Below are 24,163 nucleotides of genomic sequence, written 5' to 3'. Positions count from 1 at the left end.
CCTGGCAGGTTCCTGAGTCAGCCCTGAGAGACGGCCGCAACTCTGTCAGACTGTCAGGAGACACGCTCGATCGTGTCCGTCTGGGGGCGGAGGCCTGCGGAGGCCTGTGCGGCTCCAGGCAGGGAGGGAAGCAAAGGAAGAAGGAAGCAGAGTCTGGGTCCTGGTGACGTGACCTTGGGGGGCCTGGATCCAGCCGTGCCTGAAGGCAGCCTCAGCCCTGACTCCTTAAACCACAAAGTTATTTCCTCCTTCCTCCCCTTTATTCTCTCTCCCCCTTCCTCTCTCCTGCCCCCCATCTCTCACCCCCTGCCCTTGGCTCTTCGATCCTTAAGCTTTGGCGGGGTGGGGTCTGCCCTTTGCCTCCTGTAATCCTGGCAATGCCCACAGACTAAAGCCGAGGGCCCAAAGCAATAGTCCAGCGGGGAGGGCGTTTGTCCTGCATACAGTCCCCCGAGCACTGCCAGGAGTAATTCCTGAGTGCAGAGCCAGGAGGAACCCCTGAGCATCACCAGGTGTGACCCTAAAAGCAAAACAAACAACAACAACAACAACAAAAACGCAGACTAAAACTGGGGCGCGGTCCAGCCGTGAGGGGTCATTCCCGCAGTGGGTTCTGGCCAGTCGAGCATCTTAGCTAGAACTAGGGGCTCCTTCCCACGCAGTCTCCACCGCCCAGCCGCGAGAAGGCCACGGACTAGACACTGCCTGGGGCAGTTTCCCCAGAAAAGGACAATAATGAGAGACAGGATCTGGGCCAAAGCAGGGGGCAGTGGTACCCTTGGGGGCACGGTTGGAGGGGTGCTTTCTGTCTGCAGGAGAGATTTCCCGGGTGGGGGTGCAATATTTTTCTTTTTTTTTTTTTGCTTTTTGGGTCACACCTGGCGATGCACAGGGGTTACTCCTGGCTCTGCACTCAGAAACCACCCCTGGTGGTGCTCAGGGGACCACATGGGATGCCGGGAATCGAACTTGGGTCGGCTGCGTGCAAGGCAAATGCCCACCCTGCTGTGCTATTGCTCCAGCCCCACAATATTTTTCTTTGTGGGGGGGGGGGGAGCGGCAGCAGGCCAAGTGAAGTTTGGGACCCTCGAGGGCCCAGACCGTGCAGGCCCCAGGACCCCCATTCCGCCCGCCCCCACACGGAGGGAACACCAGCAACACCGGCACACAGGGGAATTCAGAAATAGGTTTCCGGGTTTTTATTCAAAACAACACGGGTTTCTCTACCCCGGGGCGGTCTGGGCCGGCAGGTACCAGCACGGCAGCAACTAGGGATGGGGCAGGGGCTCATTCACACCATAGAAACTGTACAGCGACTGGAAGTGCAAGAGTCACAGCGCAGGGCCGGGCGGAGGACTGCCTGGAGGAGGCGGGCCCCCCGGCTCAGCCCGGGCTCTGCCAGGAACACTGATTATTGCACAAAAGACAGGAAGAAAAGAGTATGTGTATCTGGGCGGAACAGCGGCTTCTAAGACCCGAGCCCTTACACAGCGCAGCAAAGGGGGCCAGAGGCGGTCCTGAACACAGAAGGTTCCAGGGGGAGGGCGGGGCCGACAGGTAGAGACTGCACGCTTCCTCGTCCTCCTCCAGCCTGGACAGGAAGGGGTGTGGCCCCGAGGGGCCGCGCCTGGCTGCTCTGTGCTGACCCAGCCCGAGGGCCCTGCGAATAGGCTCCAGGCGCCGCGGGGCTGAGATTGTGCTTTTGTGACGGATAGGCGGCAGGGGAGGGGGGGTGCCGAGCACCCGGGGCCCCTTCCTCCCCCGTGGCTTCGGGGTGGGGGGGGGCCCAGCCCCTCGTGGTGGCAGGACGAGACTGGCTCCTGGGATCCGCGTTGGGGAGGTGCTCTGAGAATGAGCCCCTGTGCCGCCCCCCCCCCCCGGGCCTTGGCCCCCCCACCCCATCTGCTGGTTCTGGGGTCACGCAGTTCAGGTGAAGGGGGCTTCGTGTCAGACAGGCCTGGCTGGCGGGTGGGGGGGTCCCTGCAGGCCCCTGTGGTCAGTGATCCTGGTCTGAGCACTGGATGGTCCACATCGCCCACGGCCGGGCCACGCCCCCCTCCCCGCAGCATGCTGACATACCCCAGGCCTGTGTGGGCCCTTGGGCCCCCCAGATGAGCCCCAGAACAAAACCCCACAGAAACGAGGGGACCTCCAAGCTCTCTACACTGAAGCCACCAACCGGGCCCCTGGGCCACTGCATTCAGGCAGCTTCCTGGGAGACCCCCGATATCTGACCTTCTGGGGAAGGGGGTCAGGCAGAGGCTCGGGGGCCACGGCCGGGCTCTGCCTCTGAGCCCAGCAGCCTTGAGCCCTGGGCAGACGCCCCCCCACCCACCCACGCCTCCACGATCGTTCTGCCCAAACCCGGCTCAGGTGCGGGTCCGAAATGAGCCAGGGCCCCTGGTGGCCGAGGCCCGGAGCGCCTCCCCCCCCACCAGCGCCCCTCCACCCACGCTCCCCTGGACACCCCTCGCCGTGGCTGTGGCCGGGCACTCGCACCCAGGGCCCACCCAGCGCATTTTCCAAACAAATCTAAGACCAGTGAGAGGGTGGCGGGCTGAGTGCCCACACAACAGTTGGGAAAAGTGGTGCAGGGGTGAGGGGAAGGGGGGAAACCCGGCTGGCTGTGGGGGACAAAAGGGTGTGGAGGGACTTTGGGGGGTGGCCCCCACCCCGCCATCACCTCTGCTTAGAACCTCCCGGGGTCTGCTCACCCCTCGACTGCCAGGCGGGGCTCAAGCTGGCTGGCTCCAGCCAAGCGCCCTCCGGGGGGTCTCCGCCGCACCCTGGAAGGGACTACGATGACCTGCGGGTTTTCTAGAGTAAGGACTAGCTCTGGGCTCACTGGGGGCGCTCCGGGGCGTCTACGGACACTGCTCGGGACAGGGGGACGGTCGGGAACACAGACGTGGGGACACCCCGACACGCGGGGCAGGGGGTGCGCCCGGCCTTAGCAGCGTGTCCTCTTTAAAGGTTGGGGGGTGGAACCCAAAATGCACCCTGAATTTCACCTCTGCGTCGGGCTGGTTGCCCCCCGAGGAAGTCTGCAAGTCTGCGAACAGCTCCCCCCACCCTTGCGGCCGGGCCGGGCCCTCAGCAGCTGCCCAGGCCTGGCCCTCAGCTGCCCCCCTCCGGAAGAACTACGCTCTCGGTAAGAAAAATAAATATATCTGTCTGTCTGTCTGTCCGTCCGTCCGCGCGAGCGCGCAGGCCTGCGGGCCGCTGGGGAGTATTGCTGTCTGCCCGGCTCCTGAGGTAAGCAAGTGGGGGGCGCGCCCCCCCGGCCTCATCTCTTGCTGCGGCCGCTGCAGCCCTCGCCGGGGCCCCCGGGCTGCGGGTCGGCGCGGGCCGGGTCCTTGGCGCGCGCGGCGGCGGCGGCCCACGAGGGGCTGCGGGCCAGGGCGGGGGGCGCGGCGCGGGGGCCCGGGGCCAGGCGGCCGCTGCTGCGGACCCTGCGCGGGGGCGGCGGCGGCGCGGGGCAGAAGAGCGACGTGAGCGACAGGCTGCTGAGCGGCTCGGGGGGCTCGGCGCCCGGCGCGCGGCCCGCGCCCTCCTCGTCCGACGGGTCCAGCGAGTCGCGGCGCGCGCAGCCCGGGCTGGTGGAGCCGCCGCTGCTGTAGCTGCGCTGGTGGCCGCGCAGCCCCCGCAGCCGGCACGCGCCCCCGCGCCCGCGCAGGCTGGGCCGCCGCGGCGCCCAGGGCGAGGGCCCGGCCGGGGGCCCCAGCGCGCGCCGCGGGCTGTCGCTCAGCGTCAGGCTGTCCTCCAGCGTGGCCTGCAGGCTGCCAGCCGAGCTGCTGGCGCTGGCGTCCAGCGAGGTGTCGCTGCCGGTGGCCTGCGGGGAGGAGCAAGCGTCGGGGGACGGGAGAGGGGAGGGGGGGGTGCGCCCACCTCCCCACCACACCCAGAACCCGGCACCGCGGCCCCGGCTCTCTGCGGGTGCAGCCGGATCAACCCCGACCTGAAGCCTCCCCTTCCACCCCACACCCCCATGCAGGACCCCCCACTTCCCTGAGGAGTGATCTCTCGGGATGCCTAGGTGATGCCCCCCCACGGCCCAGGCCTGTTCCCTACACCGTCCCAACTCAGCACCCCTCTAGCCCGCAAAGCCCCCAGCCCCCTCCGCCTCCCCGCTACAGCCAGAGCCAAGTCCCCGTTCTGCACCCCCACACCTCCCGCTCCCCGACACCCCAAGGCCAAGCCCTGCCCACCACAGCGGCACCGGCATCGGCACTGTGGCCTTTGGGGAGAGCAGAAGTGGGGGTGGGCAGGGCACCTGAGGGGCAGAGAGGCTGGGGGTGGGGGGGGGGACGGGAAGCCCAGGGTCCCTACCTGCCGGAGGAGAGTGCAGTTGACGCTGGGGGACCGCAGCGAGGCCCAGGAGCCCTGCAGCGCGATTTTGGGAAGGGCCCCGGGGCCAGCCCCCTTCTCCTGCCCCTTCTGGCTGGCGGACACGGCTGGGTGGAAGAACTCGGCTGGCATGGACAGGAGGGGGCTGGAGGCATCCGGGGAGAAGGGGCTCGGGGGCGCTGCTGGGGAGGGAGAACAGAGGGCTGGGGGGTCTCCCTGACACCTGACACGAAGACCCCGGGGTCCGTCCTCTGAATCGGGGGCCAGGCCACCTGGAGGGGTGCAGAGCAGCTGTCCCGGGGGGCCACCCCCACACCCCCATACTGGTCCCTGCCCTTTCCGGGCTGGCCCCTCCCTTCTCCATCCTCCCAGACCTGGCGTCAGGGGCAGCCAGTGATGGAGGCCTCTGTCCCCAGGTACCCGCCAGGCTGGCACTTGGCCCTCCGCCAGCCTGTCCATCCAAAGGCCATGAGCTTTCAGGAGGGTCCTCCAAGGGGACCCGAGAAGGGGGGGTGCGGTTCCACCCGCTGTCCTTGAGCCCAGAGCCCAGCCACACGCTCAAGGCACAGAGGACGCTCAGGACAGGGCGTGGGTACACCCAGCCCAGGGGCTCTGCAGAACCCGCATCTGCTGCTCAGTTTCACCCTGCAAGGGAGCTCAGGGGCAACCTCGAGTCCAGCTCGAGAGAAAACGAGAAGCTCCTCATTCTTGGTGGAGGACAGGCCAAGCTGTCACCTCTCGCCCCTGCACCAGGATCCTGGGAAGTTCAACGGGAAGCTCCCTCCCAGGGCTGGCGCCTGAGTCCCCTTCCCATCCTGGCTCCACCCCTCTCCTCCCTGGCCCCTCCCCCTCTCCATCCTGGCTCCTCCTTCTTTCCATCCTGGCCCCGCCCCTCTCCACCCTGGCTCCTCCCTCTTTCCATCCTGGCCCCTCCCCCTCTCCATCCTGGCTCCTCCCTCTTTCCATTCTGGCCCCTCCCCCTCTCCATCCTGGCTCCTCCCTCTTTCCATCCTGGCCCCGCCCCTCTCCACCCTGGCCCCTCCCTCTCCACCCTGGCTCCTCCCCTCTATCCTGGCTCCTCCCTTCTCCATCCTGGCTCCTCTCCTCTATCCTGGCCCCTCCCTTCTCCATCCTGGCTCCTCCCCTCTATCCTAGCCCCTTCCTTCTCTATCCTGGCTCCTCCCCTCTCTATCCTGGCCCCTCCCCTCTCCATCCTGGCCCCATCCCTCTCCATCCAGTTACTCCTCTCTCCCATCCTGACTCCTGAGCTTGCACCATGTCCTAGCCAGCCAGGGGGCTCGCCTTCCCCACTCCACTCGTTCTCCTGGTCAGTGGGGGCCCTCACTCCGACAGGCAGGAGCATCGCGCTCACCGTGGCTGCTCTCCTGCTTCAGCCAGGCATGGACGGGGTTGAGCGGGACGGGCTCCATCTCACACAGGCAGCTCTCGCGGCCCGAGGACGCGGCTGTGTTGGGCAGGGGGAAGACGCACTCACCCGGGTCTCCTGTTCGCGTGGGCTCTGGCTCACCCTGCATCAAAGAGGCCCGAGGGAAGGGGATAGAGACCCAGTCCTCGTGGCTGTCTCACTGCCCGCCCACAGCCCTCCTCCAGGAAGCCCTCCCTGATGCCCTGGGCAGGTAGGCTGCCCTGCCCTGCCCTCCTGGCGGGACCCCAAGCCTGGAGGGCTCCACAGCATCGTGGCCCTGCAGCCAGGCACCAGGCACAGGCCCGGCCAGTGTAGACCTGGATCCAGGAGGGCCCCGGCTCCAGCGGCCCAGAGAGGCAAGCAGGACTCTGCCCTGTGCCTCAATCCCACAGCAGTCCCCGCAGAACGGAGACCCTCCTGCTGGGCCCGGCCCCCAAAGTTGCAGCCGTTCCTTCCGCTAGGACACCCTCAGTTCCTCAGGGGCGGCTGCCCCACAGTCTTGGTCTCCATCGTACAGACTGTGCCCCCGTGGCCTGCCAGGAACCCCAATATCCTGGGGGAGCAGCTGTGGGGTACAGAGGTGAACCAAAGGGCTGGGGGTGAGTGATCAGCTGCGGGGGTGGGGGGCTGCCCTGTCTGAGCTGGTGGAGACACCCCAGGGAGTCAGGGCTCCCTCCTCAGACCAGGGTCCCTCACACGGGGCCCTCCAGCTGCCAGACCCCGTGGCCTGAGCCACAGGATGACCCAGAGGCCACCTCCTGAGACCCCGCCCAGAGGGGCAGAGGGGCAGCACGCCCTTCTGAGAGCTCATCTCTTCCTGTGTGAAATGAGCCAAATCTTCCTCCGTGCACAGAGCTGGGGACAGAAAAACCAGCGCGAGCAGAGTCACCCTGCGGCCAGCGCCGGCTCCACACGGACGCCTGTGAGCACCAGCAACCAGGCAGCCCTGGACGAAGCCGACTCCGCGGCCGCAGGGAGGGCCAGCGGGGCCTGGAGGGACACTCCACTGGGGGGTGGCGCTTCGGGCTCCAGCCCCCTCGTTCCACACACAGGCCTGAGGCCTGGCACTGGCGGGCACCGCTGCTGGGGACACAGCGCTGGCCGGAGAGGCCCTCCGCAGCCCCCCTCACCTTGGGGTCCTTAAGCCCGGCGGGGCAGGCCAGGGGGTCCTCAAGACTCAGGTCGTCGGCCAGCAGGATGGAGGAAGAGCGGTCGGAGTTCAGGGAGAAGGCCTCTGTCTCGGCCAGCTGCACCTGCGGGCGGCCACGCTGGTCACTGGGGGCGGGCTGGGCAGAGGGGGAGACCCGACAGGGCTGGGTAGAGGGGGCGAGGCCAGCAGGGCCGCCCACCCTGCCCCCAGACGCGCGAGGAGCCCCCTCGCCCGGCGCCCGCCCCGCCCACGCGCTTACCTCCTGCTTGTCGTGGTGACACTTGTCGCAGCCCGCTGGAGAGGAGTAATGGTGGAAGATGGAGCCCGACAGGTTGTCAATGATGGTCAGCTCTCCCTCCAAGGAGTCCTTGATGATTAAAGAGACGCTGTCCAGCCACAGGTTCTCCTAGGCGGACGGGGACGGGGTGGGGACAGGCGGGATTATCGGCAGGGTCCCGGGAGGGCGGGGTGGGTGGGGCGCTGCGAGGCCTGGCCCCTGGCCACAGGGTCACCCCTTCAATGGAGCGGAGCAGTGGGGGCGTGGGCGGTGGCACAGCAGTGTCTGCCCTGGCGCCCCTCCAGCCCGACAGCGCCCGCCCTCGGCGACCCCGTGTCCTCTCGCGCCGCCCACCTGGGCTGGAGAGTAGCAGCGCCGGCACAGGCGGCCCTCGGGGTCACCCCCGCCGCCCACCCCTCCGGGCCCTCGGCCAGGGACCCCTGGCGAGCCGGTGGGGGGCCGCGGGCCGGGGCCCAGGCCGTGGGCCAGCTCCAGCTCCAGCTCGGCGTCCATCTCGGCGTCCTCCTGGGCCTCCTTGTTGCTGTCGTCCAGGTGCTTCATGAGCACGGCCACCACCACGTTGATGAGCACGAACTGGGCCGTGAGCACGAAGCTGACGAAGTAGAGCGGCGACACGAACTGCAGGCTGCTCAGGCAGCTGCGCTCATCGTGGGTGCAGTCCCGCAGTGTGTCCTGCCCGGGCAGCAGGACGGGCTCAGGGAGTGGCCACCGGTCCCGTCCACAGACCTGCCACGGGAGCCCCAGTCCCGCCTGCGGCCCCGCCCACTCCTGTCTGTGGCCCCGCCCATTCCCTCTGAAGTCCCGCCCACTCCCACCTTGGCCCCACCCACAGACCGCCCACTCCTGCCTTAGCCCCGCCCACTCCTGCCTGTGGCCCCGCCCGCTCCTGTCAGTTCCGCCCACTCCCGTCTTGGCCCCACCCACGGGCCGCCCATTCCTGCCTGCGGCCCAGCCCATAGACCGCCCAGTCCTGCCTCTGGCTCTGGCCATGGACAGTCCAGTCCTGTATATTGCCACCCACCACAGACCGCCTACTCCTCCCTATGGCCCCGCCCACAGACTGCCCAGTCCTCCTATGGCTTCGCCCATGGATCTCCCAGTTCTGCTCAAGGTCCCGCCCCATTGTCACAGCCCCCGCCCAAAGACTTCCAAGTCCTGCTTAAGGCATCCTCAGGGCTTGGCCCTGGCCCCACCTCCCGCCCCCCATGGACCTGCCCCTAGGACCCTTGCTTCTCTGAGCTGGCTCCCTCTGCCGGCAGGATCAGCTCCCCGAGCACCCCTCTGGGCGCCAGCCCACCTCTCCCCCAACCCGGCCCCTCCCTCTGGTACCTTCATGATCCCGTTCCAGTTGTCGCCAGTGGACACCTGGAAGAGCGTGAGGAAGGCCATGCCGAAGTTCTCGAAGGTGGCATGCCGGCTCATGCCTTCACACGGGTTCTCATCGTTGCAGACTGTGAGAAGTGGGGGGGGGGGGGTCAGCCAGTGGAGACGCGGCCAGGGACCCCCAAAGCCTGAAGGGCCTGTGGAGCTGCTGCCTCCATCCTCTCGGACTCCCTACCACACCCCTCCAAGTGCGTGTGCACCCATTCCAAAGACAGGGGGACTGAGGCTCCGAGAAGCAGCACACAGCTGGGGCTCCCTACACCCAGCCCCTCGGCTTGCTGGCTCAGGACAGCATGGGCTGGGGTCGCACACGGGGGTCAGGGCCCACCATGAGGGCAGCTTCTGGCCGGGTGCTGTCTTGTCTGTATCCCACCCCGCCGAGGCCCTCCGAGGCCCTGCCCCATGCCCGTCACCCCCCCCCCCCCCCGGCGTCACTCACCCAGCTTCCCAAAGAGCTCCACCCCCAGGGCGGCGTAGATGAAGAAGAGCAGCATGAAGAGCAGGCCCAGGTTACCCACCTGGGGGAGAGAGCAGGCAGGGTGGGAGCACTGCAGAGGCAGGGTGGGAGCACTGCAGAGGCAGGTCGGGGCCACTGGCACATTTCACACGGTCCCGTGTCCAAGTCTGCCCCCTGTCTGAGCTAATGGGGGCCTGAGGCACCCGGCTTTCGGCCACTCCCGTCGGAGGCGCACTGACTCCACAGCCCCGAGACCCTCTCGCTCCCCTCCCGCCACCCCCAACTCTCCAGAGGACCAAAGAGGCGGAGTGTCTAGACCAGGCTCGCCCAGATAACAGGCGGCGGGGACAGGGATTCAGGCCCAGCAGGCAAGACCCAGGTTATTCACACGACGGTTATTCCATAACCGCCGCCTGGCTAAGATCACTTCAGGGATGGCTAGAGAAACAGGAGAAAGGAAAGGCTGGGCCGCAATGCCGCCCTCTCCAGGAAGTCTCCCTGGATTCCTCCAAGCAGACGAGGATGTGGGCTGAGAGTGATGCCAACCGCACTGCCCTATCCCTATCCTCGGGGTGGGGGGAGGGGGATCTGGGAAGTCTCGAAGGGCAGAGGCCTGGCTGGGATTTAGTTGGGGTCTGTTGCCGTAGGCCAGCACGGGGGCTGGCCCCTGAGAGAAGGGAGGGAGGCAGGCTGCATCTAGGACTGCGCCGCCTCCATCGCGCGGTTCCTGCGGGAGCAGAGCGTCCCAGATTCCAGACCTATTTCCAGTCTTCCCGTCCGCTGGAGCCGGCCTTTCCCTGCGCTAAGATAAGGCGCAAGCACAGTTTTGCCCTAGAAAACACAGCCTCTTCCTCGAGCCCGGGAGACTCGGGAGAGGGTGGCGTCGTTAGCGGCAACGTGAGCGCCGGGAGTCACCGACGCCGTGGCCTGGCCTGCGCCCGGCGGGTCCTTCTCTACACGGGCAGAGCCAGGCGGATTCAGCCGTAGGCCACGTGTGACACACGCTCGGTGAGATGAGAGACGGCCGAGTGGGGAGTTTCCTGTGGCCTCCGGCAGCCTCCCTGCCTCCCCCTCCAGCCTCTCCCCCGCCTGCGGATCCCTGCAGCAGCCTTCCTTCCGAGAGGCGAGAGGCGTCCGGGGTATACCCGCCCCCTGTGCCTCAAGGAAACGGCAACAGGGGGTGTGGGGGGCGGCAGGAGGAGGCGGGGGTGCACCCCATGGCTCCCAGCCCCAGCCCCAACCCACTTTTCCCGAGCACCTCCCAGCCCGAGCCTCGGGGGGCTTCCTGAGCTCGCCAGCTCTCGACTTCACCCTCCGAAGCAAGCATTGCGGCCAGCCCCCACTTCAGAGGCAGGGAAACTGAGGCACAAAGAGCCGCTCCCAGGCTAGAGCCACAGGCCGGCAGGGAGGGCAGCGGGGAGGGCGCCTGCCTCGCATGCGGCAGACCCAGGTTCGATTCCCGGCATCCCACATAGGCCCTCTGAGACCTGCCAGGAGTGAGCCCTGAGCACTACTCAAAAGTCAAAATAAAAAGGGGTGGGGGAGAGAGCTGAGTCCAGACTCCCACCGGGGTGGGGTTCAGAGCCCAGGAGGGGCAGCTGGAGGCCAGAGGGTCACCCACTCCCTGCCTGCCCACACCAGCCCCTGCTCCCCCCGAGAACCAATCCTGCCGCAGAGATGGTCTTTCTCTAAAGGGGCACCCCTGGCTTTGCAGGCAGGACTGTCCGGGACGCTCACCCCAAACTGCCCGGCCCGCCCAAGACAGCCAAGCTGTCCCCCCTCCTCCCTGGGCTGCTGTCCTCCCTGTCCCCTCCTCCCCCCATCTCCCTCCCACACTCTGAGCACGTGGTTCTGCGTCTCTCTGAAGATGCCTCAAGTTCCTGGGGTCGAGGCAAGTCACATGCACAGATGAGTCAGAGGCACTGAGGGGGGGCTGGGGTCGGGAGCACTGCAGGACCCCGGGAGCAGGGCTGCTGGCAGCGGGTGGCCAGGCGTGGGTCACGGCAGCACCGCCTCCCTCTGCCTCCACCCCTCAAGGCCCAGCCCAAAGCCCTCCCCGGGCAGTGCCAGGGCTCCTCCGCCCCCCCCCAGGGGGCTCAGTGCAGAATGTGGGTCCTCAGAGCCAGCCCGGGGCACACAGTGGGGACGGGGACTCCCTGACAGAGCTGGGAAAGACGGCAGAGGGGACGCCACGGGCCTGGCCGCGTCTCCGGACCCTGCCCCAGCTCTGGGCACAGGAGAGGGAAGCGGGGCCCTGAGCTCCCCAGATCCAGCTCTGCTGACCCCTGACCTTACCTGGGGCAGCGCCTGCACCACCGTGTCCAACAGCGCCCGCATGCCCGTGGCCATCTTCAGCAGCTTCAGCACTGTGGGGGAGACCAACGGCAATGCTGGGCACACGCACAGTATGTGCATGCATGTGTGAGTGGTTGTACGTATGTGCCCGTGTGTGCATGCATGTCCATTGTGTGTTCACATGTGTATGCATGTATGTGTATGTGTGCACGCATGTTTGCACATGTGTGCATATGTCCATCGCATGTGCACATGTGCACTGCTTGCATGTCTTTGCACACATGTGTGCAAATATGCATTGTATGTATGTGCATGTGTGTGTATGTATGCATGCATGTGTGTGCATTCATGCACATGTGTGCAAATGTATGTGTGCACAGGCGTGTGCATGTGTGAATGTGCGTGCACGTGTGTGCATGTGTGTGTGTGCGCACAGGCATGTACATGTGTGTGCATGTGTATGTGTGTGCACAGGCGTGTGCGTGTGTGTGCATATGTGTGCATGCATATGTGTGTGCTTGCGCGTAAGAGCTCTGTTGTAAGCCCAGGGGCAGCAGTACGGGGGGCCAGGGGACAGTGTGCGTGGGTCAGGGGTGGACGCTGGGGGGAGGGTCCCGAGGAGGAGGGGCGGCGCCTCACCCCGCGCGATGCGCAGCACACGCATGATTCGGATGATGGTGGGGTTGATGGGCAGCGCCGCGTTGATCTCGATCTCCTCCAGCGTGATGCCCATGACCGACAGCAGCACGATGGCCAGGTCCAGCTGGTTCCACCTGGGGAAGGGGGCGTCCCCGCTCTCAGAACATTGTGTGTGTTTGGTTTGGGGGGGGGACACAGTGGCCGTGCTCAGGGATGACCCTGGAGGGCAGTCAGGGGACGGACCCGCGGGGTGCCAGGGATGGGACCCGGGTCGGCAGACCTTCCCACTGCTCTCCAGTGCCCGGCTGTGCCCACCCTCGCAGGGCCCAGGGCGGCTGGCCCCTTCCTTGCACCCCGAGAGGCTCGCGAGCAGGGAGGCAGCTCTGCCTCTGAGTCATGAGCAGCTGCCTCCTGTGTGGCATCGGGCTGGTCCGTGACCCTCTCTGAGCCTCGTTGGTCAGGGCCCTCCCTGGGGGCCACTGGGGTGTGGCACAGCCCACACCCGGGGGGGGGCAGGGAGGGTGCAGCCACTTCCTGGCCGGGGTTGGTGACGCTTGGGACCCCCTGGCGGGCACTGCCCAGACACCCACTGGCGTCCAGGCTCTTCCTGACCCGCCGCCTGCCCCGCGCTGCCCTGGCCGGGCCGGGCTGCTCACCGGTCCTTGAAGAAACGCCTGAGGCCGAAGGCCACCAACTTCAGCACCGCCTCCAGCACGAAGACCGTGGTGAACAGGTAATTGCAGTACTTGAGGGCCGTCTCCAGGGACTGGGGTGGACGAGAGAACAAGCGTGACCCGGGCCCCCGGGCCCCCCCGCCCCTCATCAGTCTCTGCCACCGAAGGGAGGAATTTAGTCCATCCACGCTCGGCGCCACGCCGTGGCCTCGGTTCTGCTGCCTCCCACCGATCATCATCGACTCTACGTCCTGCCGTCCCTGTGCCGCTGCCCACGTGCCTGCTCCATGGAGGCAGTGTGGGGCAGTGGTTAGGGCTCGGACCCCTGCCTCAGCGTCTCCCTCCTGCTTCTTCTTCAAGTGGCCTGGGGCAAGCCGCCCACCTCTCTGAGATGGAGCTTAAAGGCCGACAGTGCATGATGTGGAGGGGCCACCCTCGTGGTCACACCCATGTCACACCCACGCGGCTCTGGACTGTGTGAGTACAGGCCCCGCCCGTACCACTCCGAAGAGCGTGGGGCTCACAGCCGATTTCTCGGGGTGCCCTGCCCTAGAAGGTGGCTGCAGGAATCCCCCCGGGGCGAGCCCAGGCTGGGCGTGCCGTAAAGAGGCGGCAAACAGGAGCCCCAGTGCTCCTGCCTTCTCTGTGGATCTAGAGGCGCCTGCGTCCCTCTGCCAGCCTGCCGTGCCCCTGTGCCAGCCTGCCGTGCCCTCTGCCAGCCTGCCGTGCCCGTGTCAGCCTGCTGTGCCCCTGTGCCAGCCTGCTGTGCCCCTGTGTCAGCCTGCCGTGCCCCTGTGTCAGCATGCCGTGCCCCTCTGCCAGCCTGCTGTGCCCTCTGCCACCCTGCCGTGCCCGTGTCAGCCTGCCGTGCCCGTGCCAGCCTGCCGTGCCCTCTGCCACCCTGCCGTGCCCCTGTGTCAGCCTGCCATGCCCTCTGCCAGCCTGCCGTGCCCCTGTGTCAGCCTGCCGTGCCCTCTGCCAGCCTGCTGTGCCCCTCTGCCAGCCTACCGTGCCCTCTGCCACCCTGCCGTGCCCCTGTGTCAGCCTGCCGTGCCCTCTGTCAGCCTGCCGTGCCCTCTGCCCCCTGTCCACTCTGTCGGGTTTTGGCACACCCCCTGCCCCATGTCCCCTCGTGCAGCCAGGTCACCCCCGCGGCCCTGCCCCCGGCAATGGTCTCCCCAGGCCCCGTCTGTGGGCAAGGACCAGCCCGGAGCACCAGTGTTGGCTCCCAGACTGTCTTCGGGCCGCCTGCAGGGCCCCCCCCACCCCAACTCCCTGGGTGCGCCCGGACCCCCACCGTGGGCTGGTTGTAGTGCTCCAGCGACATGGTGACCACGTTGAGGCAGATGATGAAGGTGATGAAGATGTCCAAGTAGTGGCTGGTGCACATGGAGTGGATGAGCAGCCGGGTGGGGCAGTAGGTGGCGTAGTAGGGCAGCCGCTGGGCCTCTGTGGGCAGAGGGAATCAGGGGGACAGGCCAGCGGGCGGGGGCAGACAGGCGGCGGGGGTGCCGAGGGTGGCTGGGGCGGGGTGGGGGCGGGGGTCCCCGCTCGCCCCACTCACTCCGGCGCTTCTTCTCCAGCCGCCGCAGCCGCTTCTCCTCGCGCCGCCGCGCCTCCTCGGCCTCCTGGTGCTGCCGGCACTTGTGGAAGTTCTCCACCACCACGCCCACGAACATGTTGAGCACGAAGAAGCTGACGATGAGCAGGAAGGAGATGAAGTAGAGCAGCATCCAGGGGTTGTGGTTGGGCACCGGCTGCGGAGCAGAGGACGCTCGCGGGATGCTCGCGCATGCGCGGAGGGTGCCCCCCGCGGCGGGACCCGGCGGGGGTGCGGGGCAGAGCCTGCTTCCCCCGGGTGTGGGGGGCAGGTGGGAAATGGGCAAGTGCTCCGACTCCTCAGTTCCCGGCTTCTTCCATACAGGGTCACCCTGCTTCCTCTCACCCGCCCCACTGCCCACTGCCTGTCCACTCGCCCACCCAGCCTTCACCCTCTCAACTAGCAGCATTCACCCCTCCACAGGTCATCATTCATCCCGGCACCCTTCCACCAGCCAGCCAGCCATCCACCCACCCATCCACCCATCCATCCAACACACCCACCTACCCATCCATCCACCTACCCACCCATCCATCCACCTACCCATCCATCCATCCACCTACCCATCCACCCACCCATCCATCCATCCATCCATCCACCCACACCATCCTCACCCATCCATCCACCCATTCATGCACTCACCCACCCCATCCATCCATCCACCCACACCATCCACTCACCCATCCATCCACCCACCCCATGCTCCCACCCACCCATCCACCTACACTAACATCCAATCACCCCGCATTCCATTCATCTGTCCTTTGACCCATCTGTCAACCATTGACCACCATTGTCCTCCCATCTGCATATCAATTAACCAATCCACCCGTCCATCCAACCTCCATCCATCCACTCACCCACCCATCCACCTATACTGGTGTTCACACACACACACACACACACACACACACACACATCTGTTTACCCATATTGCCCACCCACCTACCCATCGATCTACACACCCATTCACTCCCCCACCCAAGCCACCCACCCATCCCTCTATCTACGCACCCATCCACTCCCCATCCATCCATCTGTCAAGCATCCAGCCACGCACCCCTCCACCCCCTTCTTCATCTCCCATCCTGCCACTCGCCCGTCTGTCCATCCACCCATGCCTCACTCATCTACTCATCCATTCGGTCACCCTTTCACTCAGAAACTCAGCAGCCAGCAGAGAGAGAGCAATCCTGCAGAAGTGCCTGTGTGCACACATGTGTGCATGCGTGTGCACATGTGTGAGCACATGTGTGCTGGAGGAACGGGGGGGGGTAAGGAAGTGGGGGAGGGACTCTGCCCAGTCCCAGGTCTACAGCCTGCCTCGCCCCTCCTCTTGGGCTGTCTCGGGAGAGAGAACTCAGGCCTCCTCTCACTCACCCCCAAATCCATCCCCACCCCCAGATACCCCAATGGCTCTGCAACTGGTTCCAGCACCTTCCCTGAGTGCCACCACCTCCAAACTCCTGCCCTCTGTCCCTGCCCAGCCGGGGTGTGCCCATCTCCCTCCACTCTCCCTCCACCCAACCCACCCCCTCTCCCCATGCCCCTGCCCCCCTACTGACTCTACACCCCACACAGCAAGCACCAGGGATGAGGCCAGAGGACGGTGAGGCTGCACAGTGAGATCGTGTCAGACCACCAGGCCCCATACGTGCGCCCCCCCCACCCAAATTCTGGGGCCTGTCCTGGCCCCGTCACGCCCACCTGCTGGTCCACAGCCACAGCGTCCAGCCCGTTGTACATGATGTTCACCCAGCCGTCCTTGGATGCCAGGACAAAGAGGGACATCAGGGCCTGCAAGATGAGTGGGGGGACCACGGGGTGAGGGCGCGGCGGCTCCCAGCACACGCCTGCCGGCTGCCCAGAGGGCCTGGCCAGTGTGTCACTCAAGCTGGCTGGGAGGCGGGGCCTGTGGCTGGGGTCAGGGATCAGAGAAAAATTCACAAAGGGGCCCCCTCTTACACCCCGTGTCTGGCCGGCCTTGGAAGGGGGAAGGTAGACTGGAAAGGTCACTGCCTCTGAAGACACACCCCAGGCCCGGACCCCCTTCCCTGGTCCCTGCCCACCCCACGCCCCTGTTCCCCCCCACCCCCGCCACCGTGTGAGATGGCTAGACCAAGCCTCTGGGGCACCCTGAAACCCTTCAGCCGTTATGGGGTGTGGTCTGGGCTTCTCAGTATCCGGCTGGGGGCTGTCCCCTGGGGTGCATCGGGAGCAGACAGAAGCAGGGGACCCCTCTGTGTGCAGGGCAGGCCTCACTGTGCCTTCCTGTCTCACTCCCCTTTCAGAGACGGGAAACTGAGGCCCAGAGTCACAGGGATAGTAACAGAGGCACACCGGGTCGGGCTGGTCCCCAGACTCCCGTGGGGCACCGAGGGGCCCCCTCCTAGGGCCCCCAGGATGCAGACAGACTCTGCACTCCAGCCCGGGGCGCACCTGGCCCAGGTTGTCGAAGTTGTACTTGTGATGGACCCAGCGGTAGTTGGCAGCCACGCAGTCGGAGCGGTTGGTGATGTTGCGGGTGTCCACGCCCAGGCAGTGGTAGAACTTGCCCTTGAAGAGCTGCGGGGGGGGGACACGGAGAGCAGGGAGAGGCTGGCCCGCTGGGGCCCTTCCGGGGGCACCTCCCCAGCAGGCCTGGCTGCACCCTCGCCCACCCGCTCCGGTCCAGGAGAGAGAGAGACCCTGTCCCCAAGGGCCGCTGAGGCCGGGGCAGTGGCTGGGCTGAGGTCTGTGCCCTGCTCTGTCCCCCTGGAGCCCAAGAGAGGGAGAGAGAGGGACAGGGGGACACCCTCCGGGGACCCAAGCCCGGCCCTGTCAAGTACCCAGAAGGGGCAGACGATGCCCAAAGAAGACCCCTGCCCAGGCAGATGTGCCGTGGGTCTCTCTCCGAAATGTGGGGCGTCTGTGACCTCAGCCACAGCTTGACTGGGTCCCACCGGCCACCCCCTGTCGCATGTGTGATCCCCCCTCTGCAGACCCCATCCCTCTGTGCTGGGTTCCTGGGCTGGGCACGTGGGCTGGGCTCCCTCCGACCCGGTTCTGTCCTGCCTGGGCCATAGGCGCCATGATCACCCCAACCTCGCCACAGCTCACAACAGGGCCCGGCTCTCCTGCCCCCTGCCCCCTGCCCCCTGCCTGGCCCTGGGGTCTCCGGGAGCGCTCACCCAGCGGGGCGCCCTCACCTGCACCCCCAGGATGCCGAAGATGATGAAGAAGGCGCAGCAGATGAGCACGATGTTGCCGATGGGCTTGAGGGAGGAGATGAGCGTCTCCACCACCAGCTTGAGCCCAGGCGCCCGGCTGATGACACTGCGGGCAGGGGCAGGGCCACAGTCAAGATGGGGCACAGTCTCCCTCCCCACACTGCCCAGAGGCCCCCGGGCACGAGAGCAGGGCGGGGAGGGCAGGTGGGGGCCAGCAAGCCCATGCTTCGGCATAACGAGGGGGCATCTCCCAGGACTCCCACCTAGGGCCCCGGGGGTCCACACCCCATCCTGGTCTAGACTTTGGGGGGGTCCTGGGGCGTCCAGCCCCTCCCTCCAGCATTGTCCCACCCCCAGCGGCCCCAGGCTGCCCCCCAGCTGGCAGCGGCGCTCATGGGGTTCACAGTGTGAGCAGACTGGGGGCAGCACAGAGCCACAGTGAGAGGCCCACCTAGACACCCCCCACGCGGGCGCACAGGTGCCCCCGTTCTGGGGTTAGGGGCGCTCACCGCAGGGGTCGGAGGGTGCGCAGGAGTCGCAGGACCCGGAGGACGCCCAGGATCTTGGCTCCCCCAGCAGAGGCCACAGACACCACGATGTCAATGATGGATACGAAGACGAGGAAACCGTCCAGCACATTCCAGCTGCTGCGCAGGTAAGCCTGCTCCCCGAAGTACAGGCCCAGCGAGACCACCTGGGGGCGGGGCCGGGCTGGTCAGGGGCGGGCCGTGAAGGGGCAGGGTCAGTTGGGGCGGAGTCATGAGGGCGGGGCCAAGTAGGGGCGGGACTGGGCTGGTCAGGGGCGGGGTCATGAAGGGGCGGGGTTTGCTAGGGCGGAGTCAGGAGGGCGGGGCCAGACAGGGCAGGGGCGGGGTTAGCGAGGGTGGAGAGAGGAAGAGGCGGGACCAGCAAGGGCGGGATAGGTTGTGGGCGGGGCGAGGTGGGCGTGGTTAGTTGGGGCGGGTCCGGTGGGTGGGGTTAGTTAGGAGAGTCGAGAAGGGGCGGTGCCAATCATGAGCAGGCTTGATTGGTGGGGCGGGACCAGGCAGGGCTTTGCAGCCTTCAGTGCTGGCACCAGGGAGCCCGAGGAGGTGGCCACGTGTAAGGACCAGTGAAGCAGCTGCTGAAGGGTCCCTGCGCCCCGCACCTCCAGCAGATACCTCCATCTCCCTGTCAGTGTGAGCAGGGGCCTGCGCAGCTGAACCACTCTGCCTCCCAGGAGCCCCACCCCCGGACTCACACTCAGCATGGGTGCCCCCCGCCCCACCCTGCTCGTGGGATTGATGGGCAATGAAATGATGAACAAGTGGGGCGGGGACCCCAGTGCTGGGACCAGGAGGAGCTGGTAGGGGCCTCAGGGGAAGCTGGAAGCTACCTTCAGGGTCATCTCGCCCACGAAGATAGCCGTGAAGATGTAGTTGGACACAGTGAGGAAGATGCGTTCCTGCAACAGTGGGAGCCGCCGTGGGCCTGGGTTCCCAGAGCACGGCAGAGTCCAGGAGGAGGCGTCCCCACAGAGCCAGCGAATTCCTGCTGCTGCACCCCGGTGCCCCGAATTCTCCCTGGCACCCTGCCCTCAGGGCTCAGCCACTCACGGTGCTGCCAGCCTCGATCTGGGGCCGCTCCAGGGCGATGGTGATGCAGTTGAGGAAGATGAAGGCCAGGACCACGTAGTCGAAGAGTTTGTGGGCAATGATGGTCTGACACAGGACACGGAACCTGGGGGGAGGAGATGGGGGTCACTGTCCGCTTGTCAGGAGGGCACAAGGATCAGACACCCTGGGCCCAGGAGGGCCCGAAAGGCCACAGAACAGGAAGCAACTTTCCTGGGCTCAGGCTGCCCACCTGGACGCCTCCCCTGGCCACACACCCACAGAAGTCCCTGGCCCCGGCCCCAGGCTTCTCCAGCCAGGGGGAGACCACCTGCCACCCTCTGCATCTTACTTACTCCCGGGCTCCCCTGCCCCCTTTTACTGCCCACTTCAGCCACCCCGATGCCGCCTGCCTCCAGAGCCTGCAGGAGGCCACCAATCCAGGATGTCCTGGGGTGCCCCTCTGCCCGGGAGAGCACCCGGGCGACCTGAGGGGTGACCTGAGGGTTCTTCCCACGGGAAGCCAGCCCCAGAACAGCAGGGACTAGATGACCCTTCCAGGAATGTGGTGCAGGTGAGCTCAGACCCTCGACTGCAATCCCTCCTCCTGCCCAGACGGGCAGCCTCCCTCCGCCCCCCCCCCAGCCCCTGGCCCGGCCCCGCCCACCTGTTCTCTGGGGAGAAGAGATAGACCGACCAGTCCTCGCGGATCTCACACCAGTCAGGCTTGTAGACGTCAATCATTTTGCGGACTCGGAAGCAAAGGGTCTGGGAAGCAGAGCGTGGCAGCGAGGAGGTCAGCGCTGACCAGCTGGGGGTCCACTGGGGCCCACCTGAAGTCCTGAGAAGTCCTCGTCCCCCACTGCCTCGTCCCCCACGTCCCCCACTGCCCTCTCCACGCAACACCTGGGACAAATGTCCAGGCCCAGAGTTCTGGACTTGCCCCGGGCCACCACCTGCACTGGACACGCCCTGAACACGCCCCCAGGGTCACCTCCTAGTCTGGACACGCCCCCTAGACCCGCCTCCAGCTCTGGACACGCCCCCAAGGTCACCTGTTCTGGACACGCCCCCAGACCCGCCTCCAGCTCCGAACACGCCCTGGACACACCCCCAGACCCACCTCCTGCTCTGAACATGCCCCCAGACCCTCCTCCAGCTCTGGACAAGCCCTGGACACACCCCCAGGCCCACCTCCTGCTCTGGACACGCCCCCAGACCCGCCTCCAGCTCTGGACACGCCCCCAGGGTCACCTCCTGTTCTGGACACGCCCTGGACACACCCCCCAGACCCACCTCCTGCTCTGGACACGCCCTGAACACACCCCCAAGTCCACCACCTGCACTGGACACGCCCTGGACGAGGGCCCAGACCCGCCTCCAGCTCTGGACACGCCCTGGACACGCCCTGGACACGCCCCTGCCCCCCCAGGCGCTACTCTGGAGGCCCCCCGGGCCCCCTCAGGTGCTCACGTAGTCGATCTCCTCGTCGTCCCCACGGTCATGCCGGTCACCCATCTTGGTGAAAACGTCCTTGGCGATACTGGGCATCCTGCCGTTACAGTCCTCGTGGCCCGGCCCCGGCCCCACCGCCCTCCAGGCCGCCCGGTGATGCGCGCCCGCGGCCGGCCCCAGCTCGGCCAGGTCCACCGAGTCCCTGGTGTCCAGCGACAGCGTCCGGCGGTGGTGGCGGTGCCGGTGCGCCGCGTGCGCGCCGTGGTGCGCGTGGTGCGCGTGCGGGGCGTGCGGGGGCGCGGCCCGGGCCGGCCCCTCATCCCGGGGCCCCTCGCCTGCCCGCGCCGCGCCGCGCTCTGCCGACAGCAGGGACTCGTGCTCCGCCGACGGCGGCTTGTGCTTGAGGCTGTTCCAGCTGGAGCGGCGGCTGGCCCAGGCCCCGCTGCGGCCCCACGGCCCGTAGTAGGAGCTCCGGGAGCTGGACTGGGAGCAAGGTGGGAGCTGGGGTCAGCGCGCCCACCCCCGCGCGCCCCGGGCTGCAATGGCGCGGCTGCACGGGAGGGCAGAAGCTCGGAAGGACCCGGGGTGCCCGGGTCCACAGCCGTGGGTCCCCCTTCCGAAGGACAGCCATTTAGTGCACTCGCCCATTTGGCAGGTATGGAAACTGAGGCTCAGAGAGAGGTGCCAATTGCTTGTGGCCACACAGCTGGGTAACCGGAGCAGATTGGAGCTAGGATCTGGCTCCTCATCTACCCGGTGCTCTACACCAGAGCCACTGGCACTGCTGTTCATTCATTCATTCATTCATTCCCACCCGGTTCTGGGCATCTGGGAATGCCTTGGACACAGACCGTGCCAGGTTCTGCTGAGCAGATACTGGTGCCCTAAACCTGCACCCTAGTCAAGGGCAGGGCTGGTGGGTGCTCCTGCTGGGGGAGCTCAGCATACACCCCGGAAAAGAGCACCCACGCAGAGCACTCCACAAAGACTCACCAGTGAGCACTCACCTGGAGCATCTCATAAGGATTCACAAGGGAGCATTTACTGAAGCACTCCACAAGGACTCACTAGGGGGAATTCACCCAGAGCACCCCACTGGGACTCATCAGGGAGCACTCATTGGGAGCATCCCACTAGGACTCATCAGGGATTACTCATTGGGAGCATTCCACTAGGACTCACCCAGGAGCACTCACCCAGAGTACCCCGCAAGGACTCTCAGGGAGCACTCACCGGGAGCATCCCACTAGGACTCACCAAGGAGCACTCACTTGAAGCATCCACAAGGATTCACCAAGGAGCACTCACCTGGAGCACCCCAAAGGACTCACCAGGGAGCACTCAACCGGAGCATCCCACTAGGACTCACCAAGGAGCACTTACTGGGAGCACCCCACTAGGACTCACCAGGGAGCACTCACCCGGAGCACCCCAAAAGGACTCATCAGGGAGCACTCACTGGGAGTACCCCACTAGGACTCACCAGGGAGCACTCACCGGAGCATTCCACTAAGACTCCCAGGAAACACCGGAGCATCCCACTGACTCACCAGGGAGCACTCACTAGGAGCATCCCACTAGGACTCATCAGGGAGCACTTACTGGGAGCACCCCACTAGGACTCACCAGGGAGCGCTGGTCGGAGCTGAGCCTGCCCAGCGACATGACACTGCTCTTGCGGGAGCCCAAGGCCATCAGCACCGGGTCTGGCTGCAGCGAGAGGCGGGGGGTGGGGGCGGCTGCCCCGGGAGGGCCTAGTTGTCCGCCCAGAGGGAGACTGGGGTCCAGGTGCCCGTTGGGGGTCATGGGGATGGGACAGAGCTTGGGATCTGGAGGGATGAGATAGAGACGGGGGCGGGACGGACAGGCGGGCAGGGCAGAAGAGCAGGAAGAGCCACGAGACGGACAGACAGACAGACAGACAGGGACACAGCAGACAGTCTGGGAGTCGTCCTACACCAGAAAGCCCCCATGACGGGCCCCCCTGCTATGCCTCCCCTCCCCCCACCCCTGCAGGGTCCTCTGCAGTCTCGGGGGGCTGTGGGGGGGGCCTGGCCACATCTGAGGGGGGGGGGCGGGAGCTCGAACCAAGTCCAGGTGACCTGGCGCCTGAGCACTCCTGAGGCCGGTCACAGGAGGGTTGGGGACAGCCAGCCTCGGGGCTGCAATCCAGGGGCCCCGTCACCCACCCTTTGCACTCTGGCCTCTGGCCAGCCCGCCGGAGCTGGGGCAGCGTGGGGGGCAGCTCACCTCCGCCCTCCAGGCCCTCCTGCAGCTTCTCCAGGTCCTCCATGTTGGACGAGCTCTGGTCCTCATCCGAGTAGGACCGGTTGGCGTCACCCTGCGAGACCGTCCCTTGCATTGGCGCGGGGGGTCCTACCTGCCCGTTCCCGCCCTGCCGGAACTTCCCAGCGGGTGTTTTCAGCCCCGTTTTACAGCAGAGGGAGGGGGGGAAGAAAACGCATCTCAAAGAAGCAGGGGGTGGCTCAGATGAGCACAGGCCTTGCTGGAACAAGGCTCAAGGAGTAAATTTTTTTTTCTTTTTGGGTCATGCTCAGGAATTACTCCTGGTGGTGATGCTCAGGAATTACCCCTGGCGGTGCTCGGGGGGGACCATATGGGATGCTGGGAATCGAACCGGGGTCAGCCGCGTGCAAGGCAAACGCCCTCCCGGCCGTGCTATCACTCCAGCCCCACAATTTTTTTTTTCAATGAAGAAAAAGGAAAAGTAAAGGGAGGTGAGATGCTCGGCTACAAACCACCACAGCCCAGTGACACAAAGCCCTGGGCCTCAGAGAACGGGGCAAGCGGGACTCGAATCCAGGTCTTGGGGACTGCAGAGTGTCAGAGAGGGCGAGGCCCTGATCCCGGGGCGGCCTCTACGCGCACACTTCCTGCGACGGGCGCTCACCACCTCACCACAACGCCCTCCCCCTCAGGTCCCTTCCGGTGCTCCCACCCCCCGGGGTGCAGTCACCTCCGCCTGGAAGCCCTCCACCAGGATGGCCACCAGCAGGTTGAAGAGCACGTAGTTGCCGAAGGTCATGAGAGCCACAAAGTAGAGGGAGGCCCACGGGGAGGTGGAGGCCATGCCATTGTAGAGGACGACATTCCAGTCCTCCTGGGTGAGGATCTGGGGGGACGCGCACAGCTCAGCGGGGGGCATTTGGGTGTGTCGGGGCCCACCCAGGCCCCCCGGTCAGGGTGCTCCTGGCCTCCATGCCCTCCGCAGCGCCCCCCCAGACCATGACACGCTTCTTCGGGACGCGGGGACTGAGCCCGTGGGGACGGACGTGCGGTCCCAGCAGACGCCTTGGGACCCGGCCCCGTGCCGCCCCCCCCCCCACCCACCTCCTCCCGCCCCGCCCCAGCCCGGCAGCTCACCTGGAACACGGTGACGATGGCCCAGAGCAGGGAGTCAAAGTTCTTCCGGTCGGGGACCGTGTCGCCCGTGTCCGTGCGGAGGCTGAATTTGCAGCCAAAGATGTGCATCCCGAGGATGCTGGGGGCGGGATGGGGTGGCTCACGGGACTCGCCCGTGTCCCCCCCACCCCGCAGAGCCCGGAGCCACCCCCGGGGCCACCCCCCTGCTCTCGCCCCCGCCCCGCCCCGCCCCTACCCGCCCCCGCGGGCCTCGC

At 66.5% G+C, this 24,163-nt stretch overlaps 1 protein-coding gene across 8 annotated transcripts in view; it reads right to left on the bottom strand.

The window, feature by feature from the left end:
- Positions 1 to 1,184: 1,184 nt before the first annotated feature.
- CACNA1I (calcium voltage-gated channel subunit alpha1 I) overlaps positions 1,185 to 24,163 on the bottom strand; it is an 86,472-nt gene continuing 63,493 nt past the window's right edge. For 3 of the 8 annotated variants that reach the window (XM_055141120.1, XM_055141113.1, XM_055141121.1), the window contains exons 13-37: positions 23,910 to 24,027; positions 23,503 to 23,658; positions 22,776 to 22,866; positions 22,152 to 22,354; positions 20,544 to 21,008; positions 19,738 to 19,838; positions 19,074 to 19,197; positions 18,854 to 18,922; positions 17,988 to 18,172; positions 17,458 to 17,584; positions 16,709 to 16,834; positions 15,977 to 16,066; positions 14,234 to 14,426; positions 13,967 to 14,118; positions 12,652 to 12,761; positions 11,996 to 12,129; positions 11,357 to 11,427; positions 9,044 to 9,122; positions 8,551 to 8,672; positions 7,555 to 7,893; positions 7,183 to 7,329; positions 6,904 to 7,059; positions 5,720 to 5,876; positions 4,330 to 4,529; positions 1,185 to 3,832 (exon numbers count right to left, since the gene is read on the bottom strand). In XM_055141120.1, coding sequence (XP_054997095.1) covers positions 3,287 to 3,832; positions 4,330 to 4,529; positions 5,720 to 5,876; positions 6,904 to 7,059; positions 7,183 to 7,329; positions 7,555 to 7,893; positions 8,551 to 8,672; positions 9,044 to 9,122; positions 11,357 to 11,427; positions 11,996 to 12,129; positions 12,652 to 12,761; positions 13,967 to 14,118; positions 14,234 to 14,426; positions 15,977 to 16,066; positions 16,709 to 16,834; positions 17,458 to 17,584; positions 17,988 to 18,172; positions 18,854 to 18,922; positions 19,074 to 19,197; positions 19,738 to 19,838; positions 20,544 to 21,008; positions 22,152 to 22,354; positions 22,776 to 22,866; positions 23,503 to 23,658; positions 23,910 to 24,027 — 4,261 coding nt within the window. In that variant the 3' untranslated portion in view covers positions 1,185 to 3,286. The remainder of the gene's footprint in view (positions 3,833 to 4,329; positions 4,530 to 5,719; positions 5,877 to 6,903; positions 7,060 to 7,182; positions 7,330 to 7,554; positions 7,894 to 8,550; positions 8,673 to 9,043; positions 9,123 to 11,356; positions 11,428 to 11,995; positions 12,130 to 12,651; positions 12,762 to 13,966; positions 14,119 to 14,233; positions 14,427 to 15,976; positions 16,067 to 16,708; positions 16,835 to 17,457; positions 17,585 to 17,987; positions 18,173 to 18,853; positions 18,923 to 19,073; positions 19,198 to 19,737; positions 19,839 to 20,543; positions 21,009 to 22,151; positions 22,355 to 22,775; positions 22,867 to 23,502; positions 23,659 to 23,909; positions 24,028 to 24,163) is intronic. The other 5 variants (XM_055141114.1, XM_055141117.1, XM_055141116.1 and 2 more) reach the window with 5 other exon arrangements.

This window comes from Sorex araneus, chromosome 6 (genome assembly GCF_027595985.1).
Source record: "Sorex araneus isolate mSorAra2 chromosome 6, mSorAra2.pri, whole genome shotgun sequence".
Classification (NCBI taxonomy): Eukaryota; Metazoa; Chordata; class Mammalia; order Eulipotyphla; family Soricidae; genus Sorex; species Sorex araneus.
This window is presented reverse-complemented; position numbering and strand designations above follow the sequence as displayed.